The sequence below is a fragment of the Python bivittatus genome, unplaced genomic scaffold (assembly GCF_059951505.1).
Source record: "Python bivittatus isolate LINGU-HERP-01145 unplaced genomic scaffold, Pbiv_v1 ctg000370_np1212, whole genome shotgun sequence".
Lineage (NCBI taxonomy): Eukaryota > Metazoa > Chordata > Lepidosauria > Squamata > Pythonidae > Python > Python bivittatus.
Window position 1 is genome coordinate 1,397,694 of NW_028277062.1, and position 19,803 is coordinate 1,417,496.

A 19,803-nucleotide genomic window follows, 5' to 3' on the forward strand; every position below is an offset into this window, starting at 1 on the left:
AAAACATGACATCTTTCGTTTGGGTGGTGGAACGTGGCACGTCATAAAAGTTTAAAACGCAGTGCAGACTTCTGTGAAAAAGGGTGTGCGCCTTTTCAGATATTCTGAATTTTTATTTCTCTTTGCCACTGAATGTCGTCACGTGGGTCCTATTGATATACAAAGGGAATGTCGTCACGTGGGTCAGGACGCGTGCCCATTTTAGGGCATCTGTTTCATTCGAAGGAGAGGTCCCTGGGGCACCTTCCCGCAGGAAACTCTGCAGCTTTATATTACATAGCACTTCTTCATTTCTTTCACTTCATGAAATAAATTCATAGATGTATTTCATAAACGAAGTCATCCAACAAGCACGATGTTGGTATGAAGAAGTAATTAGTGTTCGGATACAGTAACTGGTTCTTCCACCTTCAGCTGTAACAACTGCAACCAAACGCTTCCTATAATTAGAATTTTGCATCCTTTTCTCCGTGGCGAACAGCTTCAGCTTGTAAGATTTTAGGGTTTCCCATCAGAAACTGCTTGTTCTAAGCTTAAAACAATATTTCTGGAATTTGACTTGGGCATTGCAAAACTCCAGATTGGTTCTTCTTGAGATTTGCTTGGATGTTTCATCCTCTTGCCAAATTGACCCACTTCACCTGGGCTCCACCTTCAACACCAGGACAGATTTCTCCTGCAGAAATCTCTGCTATGAAGCAGAAGTCATATTTCCTTCAGGGTTGACAAATGGTCCAAGTCCTAAACGTTCCCAAACTATGACACTCCTATCTCGGTGCTTGATGGCCTACGCAAGGTTCTTAAGGTGGAGTAAAGTGCTTGGTTTCCACCAGCTATAACATCCAGGTAGTCTTCAAAATTTTTTTTTTTTTTTAGTTGTCTCTTCATGGAGAACTTCTCTAGAAGTCTGGAGGACCATCCAAGAGTTCATTCATGGCTTCCAATGTTTCTTGCCCAGGAATCCACTTTTTACCCAACACTTTTCTGATGATGGAGTCATGACACTGACTTTAGCCAAGGTGGCTAAATGTCTGGATTGTAGCCTTTTAGGAACTGTTTGCACAATTTTATGCTGGTGTGATTTTGACAGGTCAACCATTTGTGGGAAATTGGCCAGTCTTGTCCCCAAACATCTCCACATGAGAACTAAACCTCCAGGTTTTATCAGCTTTGTAGACCGGTTCGCATCATTGATGACATTTTATGGAGGTCTTCAGAAATCTCTTTGGAGTGTGGCTTGGCACGGATTTAGAATTAATATATTTTTAGGACATACATTTTGCTAACCTTCAGTGACAAAGATATACATTCAGAAAATCTGAAAAGGGATCAACACTTCTTCACTGAATTGTCTGTAATCAAAAAAAGCTCTTTGCCCACTCTCAGACTGTGATCTGGGATCACTCGATGAAGCCAATTTGCAGAGACTTAGGACAAGCAAAAAATGCACTTCTTCACACAACGCGAATTCAGTAACTTACGGAACTCTCTGCCACAAGGATAGGCAATGGTTAGATGCTTAAGCTGGCTTTCGGAGAGAATAAGTAAGCTAAACAGATGGATGGGAAGAGACCAGTCACTACTGCTGTAATGGGACTGTCTACGTCAGAATCTGATATCTCTCAATTGCTTTGTTGCTGTGTTTATATGACTGCACCTATCCGGACACCGTTCCCTGCGGTGCTGGGTGTTGTGCCTGATGCAGCAATATTTTTATGGTGCAATCATGGTGGGAGGAATTTGCATCGGCAAGAATTCCTTTTGCCATGTTCCCTCGGATGGGGTGCGCCCGGTTTAGGGCATTCGGTTTATTCTAAGAGAGAGGTCCTGGGGCAGCTTCCTACTAGAAAAGAGACCCCTTAGAAGTAGTTATGGGTGGGGTGGAGGGAAAGGCGAATGCCCAGAGCCTCTCCTAGTAACTCCTTTCAAGCCGAAAGGATCAATGACCAGGATGGGGACAAAATCTTCAGCCCAGCTTTGGATCCTGCTTGATCTCAGAAGGACGGGCAAGAACGCTGCCTGATTTCAAGGAATTACTAGGCGGTGGAAGGGCCATGCTTTACTTATCCAATGGTCCAGTGGTTGTCGTGGCTGTGTTGTGATCACGGATTATCGCGTTTTTCTGGCGGGGAGCCCAAAAAGAGAAATATCGCCAGTCTCCGATTAACTCATCTCAGCCAGAGCAACTAATTGGAGAAGGTGTTACATTCTCCTTGGCTGTATCGTGGTTTGCCCGTCAGCGGCTCAATTTTAGCCAAGGGTGCCCGTGACACACCACGGGGGGCATTTCTTTCTAGATTGGGAAAATGCTTCTCTGTTTCATTAAAGGGAATAAGCTCTTCTGGATGACCCCCTTTCTAACCTGGGCGGAAGCTGGTATACTTGGCAAAGCAAGGGCTATGCCAGCATTGGGAGAACGGCACTCTGCACACGCTCAGCAGCTCTTATACCTACACGCAAATCTGCAAGAAACATCAGCGGGGAACACAAGCCTAGGAGGCATGCCTGATCCCAATCCATAGTAAGCCTGACCTGGCTGGCAATTTTTTCTTCAGTATCTCCCCCTCCCCAGCTCAGAAAAAAACCTTCCATCAGTAATGGCTCTGATTCCATTCACCAGAATCAGAATGCATTGGAGTTGGGTGGCCCATGCATTTAAATAAATAATAATACTGTTAGAGTACATGTTCAAAATCCCTGCAAGGTTTCCTACTTTGTTCAGTCTGGAGCTATTTGGGGTACCAAACCTATCAGCCCTATCAAAGTGGCTGCGATGTTTGGGCTTTGCATTGCAAAACATCTGGAAGACCCCAGTGCAGGGAAGGTGATGACTCTGTGCGGCTTTGATCAACTTGTACTTAGGTTCACTTGTGCAGGTAGGTAGTAAAATAAGAGGCTGTCAGAGATCAGAGGAAACCTGTGTGGCCTACTTCAAGTAAATTTGTGGCTGAGGTCTTTTCTGTCTTGGCCCTGGAAGGAGGAGGTAGGAATTTAAACCCTGGACCTGCAAAGCTGTCCCCTCCTTCAAAACATGTTTATTTTTGACTCTTGCCTTTCCTCGCTGCCGAAGTGTGCTGCGGGCATTCCCAGGGGGATAAACTGAGATTCTGGGTGGCATTGAGGAAGGGGCTGTCTTGTCTCCCAACCACGGAGGGAAACAGAGGTGGTCCAGGAAATGACAGGAAATGACAGCCTTGCCCAGCCTTGATAGATAATCAAAGGGTGGCCCTGCACGGCTCCTGAAGAGCTGGGGTGGTGGGGAGGAAATGCAAAGTGGGAGATGGGGAGGGGAAGCTGTAGCTAATGACCAGACTGGCTGGGGAGGATGCCAAGGAGGCAGGCGGTGTGTGCCCTGCCCTATCTGCAAACCTCTCTTGAGCAAATTTAGCAAGGCACCGCAGGGACGCAGCAAGCTAAATTCCTCGCCCACTTGAGCAGAGAGAGGTTGGTAATAAAAAAATAGAGCATTCCAGTTCCACCAGTAAACAACATTCGCCCTCCTGGAAGATTCCCAACTATGCAGCTTTGTCTGTCTTCAGCAAAGGGTGGGACCCGTAATCTCGCTGTTTCCCTTCCGTTTTCATTCTTTCGCTTTTTGCACCAAGCGGAACTCTGCAGGTGCTCCTTTTCTGCAAAGCCACTGGGGCAGAAAGCTGCACCGGGTGACCTCCTGTCTGCCCTTCTCACCAGAAAGAAACAGGGCAGCCACAAGCAGTGTGGAATGCGATTCACTTGATTTCTTTGTTGGGTAACTGGAAACTCCCAAGAGCTGAAAATAGCCCTAAATGGATCTCTGAATGGCAACTAAAAGATATAATCTTATTACGACAACACTGCATTAACCACACTGCCTTTTGAATTTGTGGTGGGGTCCAGTTCAAGGAACTTAACATTATCCTTTCATGTTCATCCAAGAGCTCATTGCTGGCCCACCCTAGGACCCCCTACAACTGCCAAAAATGGGAGATAGCGTTCCACCACTATGTCGAGAGGGGAAATACCCCCAAATGAGCATCCGAGGATTGTCGTAGTTTTAAAAATAAAGAAGTTAAGCTTGAGACACACAAACACACACCACAACTCCAGGAAAAAAGAGAATGTGCCTGTTCTGCAGAAAGCCAAAATGCTTCAGCCCAGAAGGCAGTGACCCTGTTCCCAGCACAGATCAGGCTGACCTGCAAGGGATCCGACTTGGAAATGGATCCATGTTTTTCAACTGGTCCTGTCCAAAAATGCAGCATCGCTGGTCCCATTGGAAAGTCCAAAGTTTAGAGCAATGTTTCTCAACCTCAGCAACTTTAAGATGGGTGGACTTCAACTCCCAGAATTCCCCAGCCAGCCAAGCTGGCTGGGGAATTCTGGGAGTTGAAGTCCACCCATCTTAAAGTTGCTGAGGTTGAGAAACACTGTTCTGGAGGAACATGAAGGTCCCACACACGTACATAACATGTGGGCCCCTTTGCATTATAAACCTCCAACATTATAAGTCTTCCCCATCCCACGTTGTTAAGTATAGCTCTCCGTCAATAAAAGGTTGCCATTCCTAAGTTTAGAACTGGCCCGGTCTTCCTCCCCAGGATCAGAGATGATCCTCAAAACAGACAAGTGTGCCGTGCATGATGGTACCGTCCCACCTGATCCCCGCCATCTTCCGAACAGCACCCTGAAGCATGGCTCCAGGCCACTGAAACATTGCCAGCCTCCAACACTGCTGGCATTTTATCTGGTTTTGATCCTTCCAGATTTCCCAGATGAACCGGGCAACCATGAGGACTAGAAGCCTGAAGGCGCCGAACGTTCCTTCCTCAGCACACTCACCGATCAGGAACTCGAGGCAGACGCGGTGTTCGTCGGAATCGTACGGCTGCTGGAAATGAAGCTTCATGTCGAAGGGCTGCCCCCGGCGAATTACGAGGTTGTTGTATTCGTACTCATCGGTGTGATGGGCACGGCGGTTGCTGCCTGAACGGCTGCTCATTAAGTCGATTTTTTTGATGACCAGCATGCCCTCTGCGCGGGGAAAAAGAAAGGAGAGTCACTCACTCTGGGCGGTCCACTTTCCAGGTTTGACCCCTTTGGGAAACGGCGCTTGTGGGCACAGTCGCTTTGGAACAGGAGCAACCAAGTGGGCCCGTCCCTAATCCAGATTGCTGGATTTCAAAGTGTTGCAAAGACCAGGGAAGGAAGTTGCAGACCCCCTAAATAAGCAGCGGAAGTGCAAGGAAACCGTCTGCCCCACGGAGCATCAACCCAAGGAGAAAGAGAAGAAGGTGAAGATGGGTGCAAACATTCAAGCTCTAAACCAGTGTTTCTCAATCTCAGCAACTTTAAGATGGGTGGACTTCAACTCCCAGAATTCCCCAGCCAGCTTTGCTGGCTGGGGAATTCTGGGAGTTGAAGTCCACCCATCTTAAAGTTGACAAGGTTGAGAAACACTGCTCTAAACCATCACTAGTCTGGTGAGAAACACCTGGAAAAATATCGGAAGCACAAGGGTACCTTTATTTATTAATTTTTGCATTTCTATCCCACCTGTCCGCCAAGAATTACCAAGGGTAGCCCAGAGGGGATGCTCCAATTGGATTTCATTGGCAGAGGGGTGGGGGGGATATTTCGATTTCTCCAAGCCAGACTTTATAATCCCAGTTTCCTTGCCTTCCCAAAACCTGGAACTCCAGCAAGGGGTGGGATTCTGCACCCAAAGGAGTGGCTCCCCGCCCTGCCCCAAGACCTCTGAGTTTGGGACCATCGCTCACCCCGGACGACGGGATCTGTTCGCCGAGCTCCAGGGGTCTCCCCAGGCGCAGGTCCCCAGTCGCTGTCATCCCTCTGGCCCGAACAGCATCGGCAGAATTTGTGAAACCAGCTTTGTTTCTTCCTCCGGGATGCTGGCTCCGGTGGATTAGGCTGTCGCACCCGGTAGCTGACGTTGGCCCACCGGCCTGCATCTCCTCGCGGATCCGGCACCGGCATAGCGTCTGCAGGGGAGAAAGAAGAGCAATGTTTTTCGGGGCCAGGCAGCAGAAGTGCCAGCTGGCTTTAGAGTTGAGGTTCCCATTGCCACCTGAGTGCAAACCAGCAGGACGAGGCTGGAGAGGAGATAAGGAGGGCAGGGCGGGTATCCCAGGGTGGCATCGGAGCCCCCAAAGAGAGGCTGGTAGCGCCTGGGCAAGAGCCGCCCACAGGCGCCCGCAGGCAGGGTAGAACCGCCTGGCCGTGCAGTCGCCCTAAAATGTGCCTCGCTGGGTTTATTTATTTATTTATTTATTTTATGAATATGTCACATTTATACAGCCGCCCATCTCGTGCAAAGTGACTCTGGGCGATGTGCAACGATGGAATAAAATAGCAAACGGAGGGAAGCGATCCTTAAAACGAGATAAAAAGTGATTATTAAAAGGAAAACATGGTCAAAGGTTTTAAAACTGGCAGGAGAACTCACCGCCGGGCCCTCGATCAGTGGTTCTCAACCTTAGCAGCTAAGCTGGGTGGAATTCCCCTTGCTGGCTGGGGAATTCTGGGAGTTGAAGTCCACCTGGCTTAGAGTTGTCAAGGTTGAGAAACACTGCCCTAGATAATACCCCTTCTCGTGCTGGGAAGTCTAGGATCCACTCTGGGGAGGCCCTGAATTTACCTGGCTTCCAAAAGTCAAGGCTCTCCCCCGCCACCCCTTCCGTAGCAGTGCAAAAGGGCAAAACCTTTCAGCAGGTTTTGGGCACGGCGGGTTGCCTCCCTGCCTCTCACCCTTCTGTACTCTTGCCAAAACAGTAATACGGATGAGAACCCCGCGGCAGATTTCCTCCTCTCCCGTCAACCGGGAGGCCCCACGTCCCCCCGGGCAATTGAACATTCCTCTAAGACAGTCGAAAGTTGACGTCCACCCATCTTCAAGTTGCCAAGGGTTGACAAACACTATTCTAAAGCTTGTTCTGTTAACACGCCAAAGTACATAGGCGCTGGCTTTGGTCCCAACTCATTGAAGAACCGGGTTCATAGACTGCTTGATGTCGGAAAAGATCGGCGGGGCTTTTCGAGGGTTTGAGATGGAGGCCCGTCAGCCCTTCGAGGCGGGCCAGGTCAAGACACAGACATGGCAGGGTCTTCCTGGAAATGCCTCGGTGCACATCGCAGAATGGCAACTTGATAGACCCCATTCCTGCTCTTCCAAGCCCCACAGTACCCTGGTTCCTCTATTATTTAACTTGGATGCCCATGATGGTCAGCCCTTGGAGGTAGGCCAGGTGGAAAAACAGACCCTGAAGGGATTGCAAGAATGCCACTTTACTGTGGTAGGGTAAAATAACAGAATCTTTTGGAAGCCTACCAAAACTTCCCTTAGCCCCTCTTATATCCAACCAAATCCAGGTGAGAACGTTTTGACTTACTTTCTCATGCCTCTTTCAATCTTGGGACTAGGCAATCTCTTGCCCAAGTCCCCCCTAGTGCCTCGCTCACACCTTCCCCAAAGTCAGCTTGATATTTATTTATTTATTACATTTGTATGCCTCCCATCTCTCCCAGTGGGTGACTCTGGGCAGCTCGCAATTAAAACCACAAACCCAAGCCATTAAAAACAATTCCATATAAATAATTAAAATGAATTAATCAATTAAAATCCAACTATCAGACATATTCCTCTACAAGGTCCTTCCAAGATTCAGGGAAGGGCTGACTTGGCAGCCACCGATATGATAATCTAGGCTGGGTGTTTACCTTACAAGAATAGAGACAAAGGCACCCCTAGGCCTGGTTAGCCTGGACATTAAGCTCCTGTTTAACCATGGCTTGTAGAACAAGCCCCAATTGCCTGGATCGATACGACCTCTGCATCCTTGCCAAACAAACATCTCCAGTCATCCAGTTGCCTGAACCCCATCATAGACATGCTAGCCAGGTTCCTGCATCACACTAAGCCATAGTTTGCTCCCCAGGGGCTTGTGCCATAAACCACAATGGGCTGAGTTCATAGACGATGCTAAATCACAAACCACAGATGTAGAGGTCGGGCTCCACTAATATCCTTTGTTGTACCAGCTGTGAGGATCCTTGCAAAGAGCTTCTGTCTTGGAGAGCCCGGTTTGGTATTCCAGCAGGTTGGCCAGGTGAGTTTTATGAGAAAGACAAGCCCTTCTTTAAAGGTGTATGTCCACTGAGTCCACCCTAAATTTAGTCAGCTGCTTGTTTCTACTTCTCTGCCAGGAGCAAGGTATGGCCTCTGGATGTTGGACCACCTCTTCCATCATCCTGTCCCCGTGGACCAGGCTGAGGGACAGCAGAAGACAACAAGGCCGATTCCTGCTCTAGGATGCAGGACGCCAGTTCCTGCAAATATAATTTCCTCTACTGGAGAACGCAAGAATTTTAGACGTAATCTGAGAATGACTCCTATCGACCCGGGTTAGCTTATCCAGATGTTGGGTTGAAAGGCATCACCGGCTGGGAAAAGGCTGATCAACATGGGATGTAAATCTTCCAGGGGTATCCTGATTCATAACATCCCATCCTCACTGGGAACATTTTGCCAGCGTTCCCACGTCATGCAGACACTTTGCTTGTGAAGAAACCACCATTTGCTTCACACACCACTTCCTAACTGGATTTACAACCATTTGTTCAACGGGGCAGCTGAGCCCAAATGCAAGAAACCGCAAGGCCATTCAATGTATCAAGTGAAACCCTTTGCAACCGTCCCTGGACTCTGCTTTGGAAAAATCACCCAGCCTTAACCCTGTCCCTCCCTTCAATGCAAGCTAACCAACTTTCTAGTCCTTAAGGCCTCTTGCAGGCTCTGCCTCCCTTCCCCTTTCTATCCTCTGACTCAGCACAGCTGGAGGGCCATGGAAAGGACAGCGAGGGTCAGACAGCCAAGGGGATTTCCCACCTTCCCCACATCCCAGCTCTTTTGCCATCTGCTAGGCCCAGATGTGGAGAACACCAAACAGGGGAAAGGCGAGAAGGAAACGTATAGCTGAGACAAGAAAGAAGAAGAGAGAAAGAGAACAAGCCGTACTTTCACGGGGTGGAAGCTGCTAATAGGTTTTGGAGTGTGGGTCCTGCCAAAGATGTCCAGACTGGGATAAAGTGGAAGAGAAATGGGTCAGGGGTTCAGCCAACATCTGCTTGGCCCCCCATTGTTTCGGTCCCTCTTCCAGGCTGGCCTTCCCCATAACCCCAGGATCTGGGGTCAGATGCTCCTGTTGGAAGCCTTTGAGGGTTTTTTGTCTGGTTCAGATGATCAGTTTGGGGCTTGACCAACCAATCCTCCATCTAGGCATAATCTGGGGGTAGGATAGTCATATGAAAACTCCAGGTTCAGAGGCAGTCTACCTTTGAATCGTAATTGTTCAGGAGGAAGAGGGCTTGAGTTGTACAGCAAGTCAGCCCTCTCTGTTTTGAGTGAAACCTACCCAGCTTTGGAACAGACCCCGTTGCATCCCGGTCATTTTGCAGACCGCAAAAGAGACACTATCTCAACTGCTGTTGTCTGTCAAACCACAGATAAGCGAACCAAGGCTTGGTGTGATGTGAAACAGCAGGGCAAAGTTGGCTTGGAGTGTCTCACGCTAGGGGAAAAAATATGGATTTGCCACTTCTGGTTTTCCCTGGCAGATGGTGTCTTTTTGCTCTCAAGTCTGGGGTGGAAATTGGACCAGGATTAGCAACGTTCGCGTGCCCTTTTTATCTCTGCATTTTTTGGATTTGGGCAACGTGGCAAGCTGGTGGGCTAGAAACCGTCTAAGTCTTTACCATTCACGAAACGCAAATACAGTTTAATGCTCGGCTAAAAGGAAAATCAGGTTTCTATAGAAAATGTACAGAATCTTCCCCTTCTGACTTTTGAATCCTCTCTGTTGTTGGAAGCAAATTCAGATTCCCTGCAAGTAGAAATCTAATTGGGAAGGGAGCAAAAGGGCCAGCATAGGACCCCCTTTCTCCCTGACCTGCTGCTTCACGCCTGTAGCGAATGCGCTACGTTGTGGAGCTTCACAAAAAAACTTTCGGACAAGTTTATCTTGGCTGTCAAAACATGGAAGGAATGGGACATGTGACAGCTAGCCTGCAGGAAGGGTGGCGGGTGAAAGAAGTGATAAATAAAGCAGATTGTGTATGTCTGGGTGTTTGCGTGTGAGGACACAAATCAGAACCGTGTCCAGAGTGGGGATATGTCGCTTCTTGAGGGCTTGGCGTGGGTGCAAGAAACGTAATTATTCTTGTGCCCGTCACTAATTGCAGCCTTTTCACGGCAAAAATCATTACTGCATGTGGCTGCATTGAAGTCAAATACAATATATATTTGGATTGCTGACCAGAAAGGTGACCATGTTTATATTTGATTCATAATTCATCCGAGTTCACTCTCTTCTCCTTTGTTCTACCCAAATTCCAAAGCTGTTCTGGAATTGAGTTCTTGTGGCAAAGGAAATACATTTTGTACTTTCACGGAGAAACTCCCTCCTCCTAATTTTTATTAAAAACTTCCTTTCCCTGGGACACGTGAACCAGGGATAGGGAGGCGGTGGCCACGGAGCATGTACTGAGTGTTTTTCGCACAGCACAAAGTTACACAGCTCCCCGAGGCCTTGGATCTGGCAGAAATTCTGACCAACCATTAAGAAGGCATTTCATATGAATTTTCTAGTCACTGGATGCCAAATATTGCAATGATCTGTCCGATCTCGCAGTCGCTGGTGCAGTCTCTACTGGGGTTTGTGCCTTGAAGTGCAACGGGAAAGACTGTACCGTAATAATTCCATTTTTGGTAAAGCTCTTTTCTTTATGTGCAAAAAGGAAAGACGGTGGCTATTCCTTCCACCCCTGCCTACTGAACGTGGATTTTATTCCTTTTTTCCAAACTTCCAACGCTCCCAATTTCCCAGTGCCAAGCAATCACCCTTTGAAAAGGCCCGCCAGTGTAACAATGGATACGAATACCAGGAACTGGAGTCAACTAGATAGCACAGATGGGAAAACAGCTGGAATTAAGGCCCAAGTGCAGGAAAGGTGCTGTTTCTGCTAGACCAACGTTTCTCAACCTTGGCCACTTGAAGATGGGTGGACTTCAACTCCCAGAATTCCCCAGCCAGCCATGCTGGCTGGGGAATTCTGGGAGTTGAAGTCCACCCATCTTCAAGTGGCCAAGGTTGAGAAACTTTAGATGGACACCCGAGCGACCTTCCACAGATGCTGGAGAACATTTGGGGATGGGCAAGCTCCCAGTTCATTGGCAGCCGCTTTCCCCCAAACCCTGCCCGTCAGATGTTTGGAACAACCATGGCTGTGTTGTAAGTGGGCAATTGCCGGGGGGACTGGATCCAGCTTGGGAAGCCTGCAGAACATCTGGGTCAAAGCCAGGAGGACAAGACTGGAAAGAAACAGCGGAAGAGATGCCAGGCCAGCCCAGACATATTATGCAATGACTGGTGGGGGGTCCCTATAAATTCTGGCTTATACGCACAGTTTGCCAGCAAACTGCCCGGGGTTGCAGATGGCACTTCTGCTCAATCTTAGTTGGTGGAATGAGGTTCAATTGGTGGGGCTCACAGAGCACCCGAAACCACAAATTGTGGCTGATGCCCCCCAGAGCTACAAGGTACTAAGCCTCAAACAAAGACACTGCAATAGATTATGGTTTAGGGCCAAGCAAGAGCCTAGACTACAAATGGCCCCCCCGCCTCCCTTTTCCCTTCCTATTTTTCTCTAAACTTTGTCCTCTTAGGGCTGCATTGAAGGATTTCCCCTGAATTTTAGATTTTTTTGTTGCAAACTTTGGGGTTTCCTGCTGAAGAGGGCTTATTGGTTTACAGAGCACCACCGTGAGCTTTCGTGGCTCTTTCCAAGAACTCAGATCTGAGTGTCCCACTTTAGCAGGGATGGTGCTATTTGACAACTTGGGGTCCTCATTTTAATACCTGCCAATGGCTGGCTGGGGAATTCTGGGAGTTGAAGTCCACACGTCTTAAAGTCGATACGGTTGAGAAACACTGGTCTACTTCATCCTCCCACATATCTCATTTTCTTCCTCTAAAGCAACCTGGTGGTCTCTTGACCATACACTGCAGGATAAACTGGATTTTTATTTCCCCCACGGGATTCCTTTTGCCCGACAATCAATCGCTTTCTTGCCCTGACATCCGTTTCCGACCCTCACGGCCAGGGGGGGATCCTGAGGGCTCCAGGAAAGGGACTTGAGGGGGCCCCAGGTTGCTCAAAGTCCTCCTCCCTTGCAAACTTGCTGAATCGCCATGAAGGCCCACGATCGTTGCCACCTCCAGTGGCAGTGAGTTCCCCAGGCAAAATGTGTAATGCCTGGATTCAACGCTCCCTTGGTTTCCTTGTGCATGCAAACTTTATTTAAGCAACAGAAGGTGAGTTTTCGGAAGCGGGACCACCCAGGACTCTGCACCGTGGCTCGGCTTTCCAACCCGTGGAGTTTCGGTGCCGGCTTAGTGAAATGCAGTTAAAAGCTGAAACGTATTAGTAGCGCCGTGCAAGAATTTCTCAGGCTCGAAATACGGGAGTCCATCCTGCACACGGGGACCTGGTTCCCCCTAAAACGCTACCTTGGGGTTTCTTTAAACAAGCATCATTAAAGAAGCCACAGTTGGCTGGCTTTCCACAACTGTGTAGGTCTCCAGAAGCTGCAGTTAGCAAACCCTAATGACAGGGTTCAAGCCGCATGCTAAGTCAAAACCAGAGAAACCACCGTATTGATTTAATGTTATTTTGTTATTACATACACGCCTTTCTGCTTATACAAACACACAGATTTTGCATGTGGCCTGAACCAAGCCAGTGAAGAAAGGGAGCCTGTTTTAGCCAGGTGCTCTCTAAAGGTGTGGTACTGCAATTCCATCATCCCCAGCCTTCAAGGTCTACCAGGAAGACTAGGGGAACTACAGTCCAAGAAGTTCAGGGCCTGGTTTCATCCAACCTTAGCGGTTGTAAGTCTTTTAGACTGATGTCGAAACCTCTGGGAGGGCAAAATTAAGTCAATCATTTTGCATTAAAGATTTTTGCCCAATATTTATATTCTCTTTTTCCTGCCTCATGCCTAACCCTTGCACAGATATTAATCAGGTTTCTAAGGGCTGGGGAAAATGGGGGGGGGGCAAGAAAACAAAACTAGATCCTGAGAATCTCTCTCCCATTTCTAGCAAGACTCGAGCCCCTCCTTGCTCGGGGGTTCACTCTGCACGTCCTCAGAGGCCCCACGGCCTTCGGAACCCACTCAAAGCAATTGGCTGAATGGATGGAAATCTTCAGGGCCGCTGGAGTGCCGAAATGAGCTGAGACACAAAGCTGAAATCTTGCCTGGGGGGGAAGAAGGAATGTTTGGGAATCACCCAGCACCGGAAAGTTACTCATCCGCCATTCTGCCCCACCCAGGCCCTTGCCACTACCAATGGGGACAGGCTCAGGTGCGTGGCAAGCCTGCCAGTTGGTCTGGCCGGTGCAGATGGGAGAGAGTTTCTGGTTGAGCCATTCACAGGGTTTCTCAACCCCAGCAACCTGAAGAAGTGTGGATTTCAACTCCCAGCATTCCCTAGTCAGCATGGGGATTCTGGGAGTTGAAGTCCACCTGAAGTTGCAGAGGTTGAGAAAGACGGCATTAGCATAACGAAGCCTCTAGCAGGACAAGCAGAGGGCAGGAATTCTCAGACTTCTGTCCCCATTTCCACTTTCTCCACCTCCTTGCAAGACTTCTCACAGGGGTAGAGCAGGCAGGAATCCAACAGGGGACGCCTTTTCCAGGTGGGAGGGAAAAGCTGCCTGTCTTGAACTTCAGCGCAGGAGACTTGCTTGAGAAGCGCATTCAACAGCAAACCGGTTTCCCAGGGTGGATTTGTGGGGAAAGACAAGCTGCACCGTCTGCGCGCAGCGAAAAATCAGCAATAAAGGTGCTTGCTGAATTACAGCGTCGCTGGAGTGGGGTTTGTGTGTGGGGATGAACCTAAAAATAACTTAATGGGGGCAATGACAATCTGCTGATTGGTTTTGGAGGTGTTGGAATGGAGTCTCCAAGGAAGGCCCCACGGAGTGGCCGGCACCGTGATCAGGAGCAGTCTACACCGTTTGCAGTTATCGATCTGATCGAGGCTAGGTCAGAGGGACCCCCTTTCTCCGAGAAGAGGAAACGCGCCGCTCTAGGTCTCAAACTGGTCTGTTTATTCAGATGGTAATTTTTATCCTTTCGGTGTATTTTGCACAGGAAGCTGGCCTTTGTGATGGGAAGCACTTTTTCTGGGTGATGTCAGGCTTCCCACATGCGCTGAGCTGTACAAAATCATCTGCTGGCTCAGTATGTGTTTGAACCCAGCCATATATGGGATATGGGTGGCTCTATAGATGAAATAAATAAAAATTAAATAATTAAATTAAATTAAATTAAATTAAATTAAAATTTAATTTAATTTAATTTAATTTAATAATTAAATAAATAAATAAATTGTGGCTTGCGAACCAGGGTTGGTGGCTTTGCCTGATGAGTACACTACCAATTGTGGATTACTCAATAAACCATGGTTAAGCAAGCCAAGATTTTTAGCACAGTGGGAGGATATGATCTGTGCACATGTAAGAAAGGGAAAAAAATCTGGGAATACCAAGCTATCTTCTCAGTTCTCTCTGACCACTTCCTACTTTCCTATGCAAGAATTATTTTATTTCCGGGACTCTGTTCTGGAATACAGGCCGTTGCAAGAAAGAAGGGAATACTTCCTCTGAGCGTGGGCAAAATACATTTCTTTTTGCAATGTTACTTCTGGAAGCAGATGTCCTAGACAAAAACACTGACCTACAGCAAGCTTAGCAGATCCTTCCATCCAGGTCTGACCATGAACTGAATGGCAAAGTGAAAAATCAATTTAGAACTCTTCAAGCCTGCATGCGCGTGCCACAAACACACACACACACACACACACACACACATGCTACAAGGGTTGCCTCCCTCTTTCTCATTCTCTTCTCTGGACCCCTAAACTGACACCTCTCCCCTTCAATCCCAAACAACAATTGGGAGTAATTGGTTCAGACATTCTTGGCCATGAATAAAAACTGTCTGTTTTACAGGTTGTCCTCATTTAGTGACCACAAATGGGACCAGCAACTTGGTTGTTAAGTGAAGTGGTTGCTAAGTGAAACCGCAACTGTGTTTATGATCTTCCTTCAGCTTTCCCTTGCTTTACAGGCCTGCAAAGGTCATAAATGCGAGGATTGGTCATAAAGTTACTTTTTCATCACCAACCTAACTGTGAATGGTCACTAAACAAGGCAGTTGCTAAGTGGGGACTACCTGCATTAGGATCCAACCAGGGTCATCTGCAGTGTCACCAAAGGGCAAACTCTACTGAACCATCCAGCTTTGCAGATCCAATTTGTAAAAGATCCTCAGCCAACTAAAAATCAGCTCTTCTCTTTAAACTCAAAAGGCAAACATTTTGGTGCAGAGGAGTTCAAAGAGAAACAAAGGAGGAAAGAGAAAGGAAGCCATCCCGTCTCTGTGCAACAACTTGCACGTTTTGCAAACAATTTTGCAACAATTTCGCAACAATTTCGCAACAATTTCGCAAAGACATAATTTTTCTTCAGTGCCAACTGATCTCAAACCCAAGTCACTCTTGAAAGCCTCATTATCACCGGTCAGAGCATGGAAGATCCTTTGGTGCTCTGAGGTCATCCCTGGTCCTGGTCTGAACAAGAAGATCCTGCAGGATCCCTACAAGTCACCAGAAGGATATGGACCTCATAGGGGGCATTGAGGTCATCCAGTCCCACCCAAATTCAAATTAAAGCCTCTGCCACAGACGGATGTGGCCTGAAGACGACCAGCTCTCCATGTGTCTTGCTATCCCGTGGCTCGTATTTCCTCCAACTTTCAACCAGAATTGCTCTTCCAATAACTTTAATTCATGTTCTGCACTCTGTAATAAGGAGGGGGACGGGGTGTGCGCGCGGGCAATAGTCTTCGGTTGGCCCTCTAAATCTCAGAATGGTGAATTCTCTGACTCTGCTTTGCAGAACACGCTTAGTCAGATTAAGGTAAAAATCTTGCAGCTTCCTTCACCCAACTTCAGGAGTCTGGGAGCCCCTTTTCCGACCAACCAGTGTTATCAAAAGTCAGAAGCTTTCCTGCAAGCTTCATCAGAAAAGGGGTCTCAAGATTCCAGGTTTTTTGATACCATAGACCAGAGTTTCTCAACCTTGGCAACTTTAAGATAGGTGGACTTCAACTCCCAGAATTCCCCAGCCAGCTGGGAGTTGAAGTCCACCTATCTTAAAGTTGCCAAGGTTGAGAAACACTGCCATAGACCAACGCACCTTTCCTCCTACAATATTCACACAATTTTAACCAGACTGTTTCTGCAGTCTGGGCTGCCACGCGTCTAGCCTCTTCGCTTAATTTAGGCATTCCCGTGTTGTTCAAAACGGAAAACGGGTTAGCTCAGCCAAGAAGTTTCAGGGGTCGTGCGCAAGCGAGGAAGCCCCCTCCGGCTTTCCATCTCGCCTTGACCTGCTTTTATGAAACGACACCCAAGACGGCACCCAAGAGATCCCCGATCTGCAAACGCATTTCCTTCGCCCAGAACTTCGCAACAGGCGCCCGCTCTGGGTTCCCACAACCCAGCTTAACCAGGTCACGAACGCTCTGCCAACCTGCGCGAAGCTAGAAAGCCCACGGGTTTGCCCCCTGTAGGGTCAGGTCCACGCGTCTCGCCAAAGCCGCGCCCGCGCTGTGCTTTCTAGTCCCAGCTCAGCTCGTGGAGCCCGGCCTGCCTTGCAGGGTCGTTGTGAGGCGGCAAGGACTCACAACGCAGGGCTCGAGAGGCGCTGGCCCTTCCGGCAACGCCGTCTGTTGGCCCGGCTCCTGCCCGCCTTAGTGCCCGCCGGGAGCCGGCCCAGCCCCGAACTCCCGGGTCGTCCTCCAAGCCTCCGGACTCGCCCGCCTCCCCGACGGTCCAGGGGCGCCGCACTACCATTCCCATCTTCCCGAGGATGGGCGCTGTAGTCCTGCCCTCCCTTCCCGTGCGCCGTTCCGCAGAGAGGGACTCCCACGCTCCGGAGTCCCGCCGGACGACGCGCATTTCTTACAACAGCCGCTTCCTTCCCAATTTTCTGTCTCCCCTCCGTGCCCCACTGCTGCTCCCCCGGGAATCAAAAGACCCCCTTTTTGGTTTCTGGCCCCACATCCAATTTCACCGCCAATCGGCTCCTCCGGACGCCCCAGCGGCCCCCAAATCTCTTCCTTCTCCCGACAAGGCCTCGGCACCCCTAAATCCCTTCTACTGCCCCAACTCCCTGCCCCCAAATTTCCCCTCTGCCGGGTCATCCAGAGTCCCCTGGTCCACCGCCATTCTCTGTAGCCTCCAAGCCGGCTTTGGCTGCCTTCTCTGTCCCTCCCCATCTCTGCCCTTGATTCGCGCCCCCTGTTCCCCCCCTCCCCTTCTCTGCTACCTTCAGCCTATTCCCTCTGGTCCCCTGGGAGGTGGGTCTTCTTTCCACCCCCAAACTTCTCAGCAGCTCCTTCTAAAGTTCCTTTTTCCTCCCCACCCCGCCCAGCACCCATCACTGGCTCTATGCGCCTCCGGGTGCCTGTGCGCACAGCTGCGGACACCTCGGTCTTCCTACCTGCCAAAACTCCCCTCCCTGGTCCAGGCGTCCCTGCCTGCCTGCCTGCCTGCCTGCCTGCCCGCTCTCTCAAGAGCTTGGCTCCTGCCGCCTCCCCCATCCCTGGCACGGATGCTCCCTTCGTACCTCTGGCACTGCCGCCGCCGCCTTCGGTCTCCCAGCTCCCTGCTTAGGACGCCTCCTCCGAGTTCACCTTCCCTAGACCTCCGGGACCTTTGCAGCTGCCCAGGCCTCTTCGTGCCCACCTGATGCCAGTCTGTAGCTACCTGGCACTCGGCGGCTCAGCTCCGATCTGGCTTGTTTGCCCCCCGGGAGCTCTCTGGAGCAGAGGAGGGATGTGCAAGTCCTGTCAAAGTGTGGGGTGGAGTTTGGTGGTGTCACAAATATGAGAAGCATCCGGGGAGGGGAGGACGGAGGCAGCTGGGGACGGACTCCCCAGGCGTGGGGTGAAGGGGGGAGCGTCTGGGGAGCTGAGTCAGAGGGTCAGCAGGGGACGAACTCACTGGCCCCTTCGAAAGAAAGGGGAGGGAAGGAAAGTAGGAGAGAGGGCATGGGCGAATGGGTCAAGCTTCCCTTGGACAAATGACTGGTATTTTTGACTCCCCCGTGATCTTTCTATCTGTGGGAGGGGTCTTAATTAAGAAAAATAATCACCCCTCCCCAACAATCTGTGATACAGACTGGGATAGCCCTCGGGTCCAATCCTTGTGCCCAGGGTGGTTTGTGCGTGAAAGATAAACATTTCAAACCTTTCCTGGCTGAATCGGACCCTCTGAGCCCCTCTGTGGCTTCCCAAAAAGTCCTGCAAGATCGGATTCCTCTCCAGCTGAGGCTCTTCTAGGACCTCAGAATAGGGGGTAGACTGCCTCTGAATGTGGAGGCTCCCTTCAGGCGGAGGACTAATAATGGCCAGACATAGGTCTCTTCCTCCAGCTGGAAAGACCCCTTTGAGAGGTGCCAGGGCGGGAAGCACCACTTGGGACAGCAACTTCCACACTTTTATTGAAAGTGTCCCCAGGGAGGGAAGGGAAAATCCAAACGGGGCTTTCTTCTCTTGCCTTATGTCAAGAAAGAACTGCGACTAGCAGGGGAATCCTACCCAGACCAGAACACAATGAGAAGAAGTTTCTCAAGAAGTTGCCAATATTTTCACAGAAACGGTCTACTTTTTACTTCTGAGAAAAGGGGCACTGCTTCTGTCTGCCAGGGCAGAAATCAACTTTCTTTCCCCGCGCATTGGACTACAACTCCCATTCCCAGCCCGCAGCAGATGGGAGGGGTAATCCAGCCCCTCCCTCCCCCGCAGTAATTCAACCCCCCTGCCCTGATTTTGGAGGGGCTGCATACATTTTCCAAGGGGACACTCTCAGCTTGGCCACTTCCAGATTTGGGGGTACTGCCATGCCCCCAAATGCCCCACTGGCTTGGCACTGGCCATTCTGGGCACTGTCCCATTGGAGGGCAGGGCAGGGCAAGGAGGGGAGGAAGGAAGCCCCACTGCTAAGAGGACCGTGTTGGGAATGGACTGTCTGTGCCACCCTTCCTGGTAAAGGCTTGCGCCCTGGCCAAGGGGGAGTCAGGCACGCACGAAGCTATCTTGGCCCACCCTGAGTCACCAGCTGGGGATTTTTTCTTTTCTGAGAAAAGGTCTTGTCCTTAGGACCTAGGCCAGGAGTTTGTTGAGGTCACTTCCTAGAAACTCTGCACTGATGGCGAGAAGAAGGAAGGGCCTGAAGAGACCCTGAAGTTCTGGGCACTCTTTTTCTTTCGGTTTCCCCAAAGTTCTGGGCTGGAGTTCCGGGCGGGTTGACAGCCCAGTTACCAGAGCAAACATTTTGCTCTAGTTTACATACTTTACATCTCAGAGTGGGCTTGGGAAGGGTTGTGATTAGAAGGGCTGGCACGCATTCAGATGATATCCATGTCAAAGCGGGCTTATCAGGGAGAAGGGATGGAGAAATAAATGACTTCTTGGCATTCCAGAACTGACACTCCCTGCCCCCCTCCCATGAAGAAGCCTGCCCTGAGTGACACCTTGCTACTTTTATTTCTGCCTGTGAGACAGCCGGTTCCTTTAGGAGTGGCACAGCAGGCAGACACTCCACTGGTGCAGCTTTCCTTAAGTGCGCGTTTCTAGAAACCTTTACTTTTTTTGGTACCCATTTTGCATCCGTCAGC

At 49.7% G+C, this 19,803-nt stretch overlaps 1 protein-coding gene across 1 annotated transcript in view; it reads right to left on the minus strand.

Annotated features, from left to right (window-relative positions):
• TGM1 (transglutaminase 1) overlaps nucleotides 1-17,967 on the minus strand; it is a 36,027-nt gene extending 18,060 nt beyond the window's left edge. Inside the window, exons 1-3 of the mRNA XM_088142256.1 lie at nucleotides 17,752-17,967; nucleotides 5,757-5,978; nucleotides 4,819-5,010 (exon numbers count right to left, since the gene is read on the minus strand). Of these exons, the coding sequence (XP_087998382.1) occupies nucleotides 4,819-5,010; nucleotides 5,757-5,973 (409 nt within the window). The 5' untranslated portion in view covers nucleotides 5,974-5,978; nucleotides 17,752-17,967. The remainder of the gene's footprint in view (nucleotides 1-4,818; nucleotides 5,011-5,756; nucleotides 5,979-17,751) is intronic.
• Nucleotides 17,968-19,803: the final 1,836 nt, after the last annotated feature.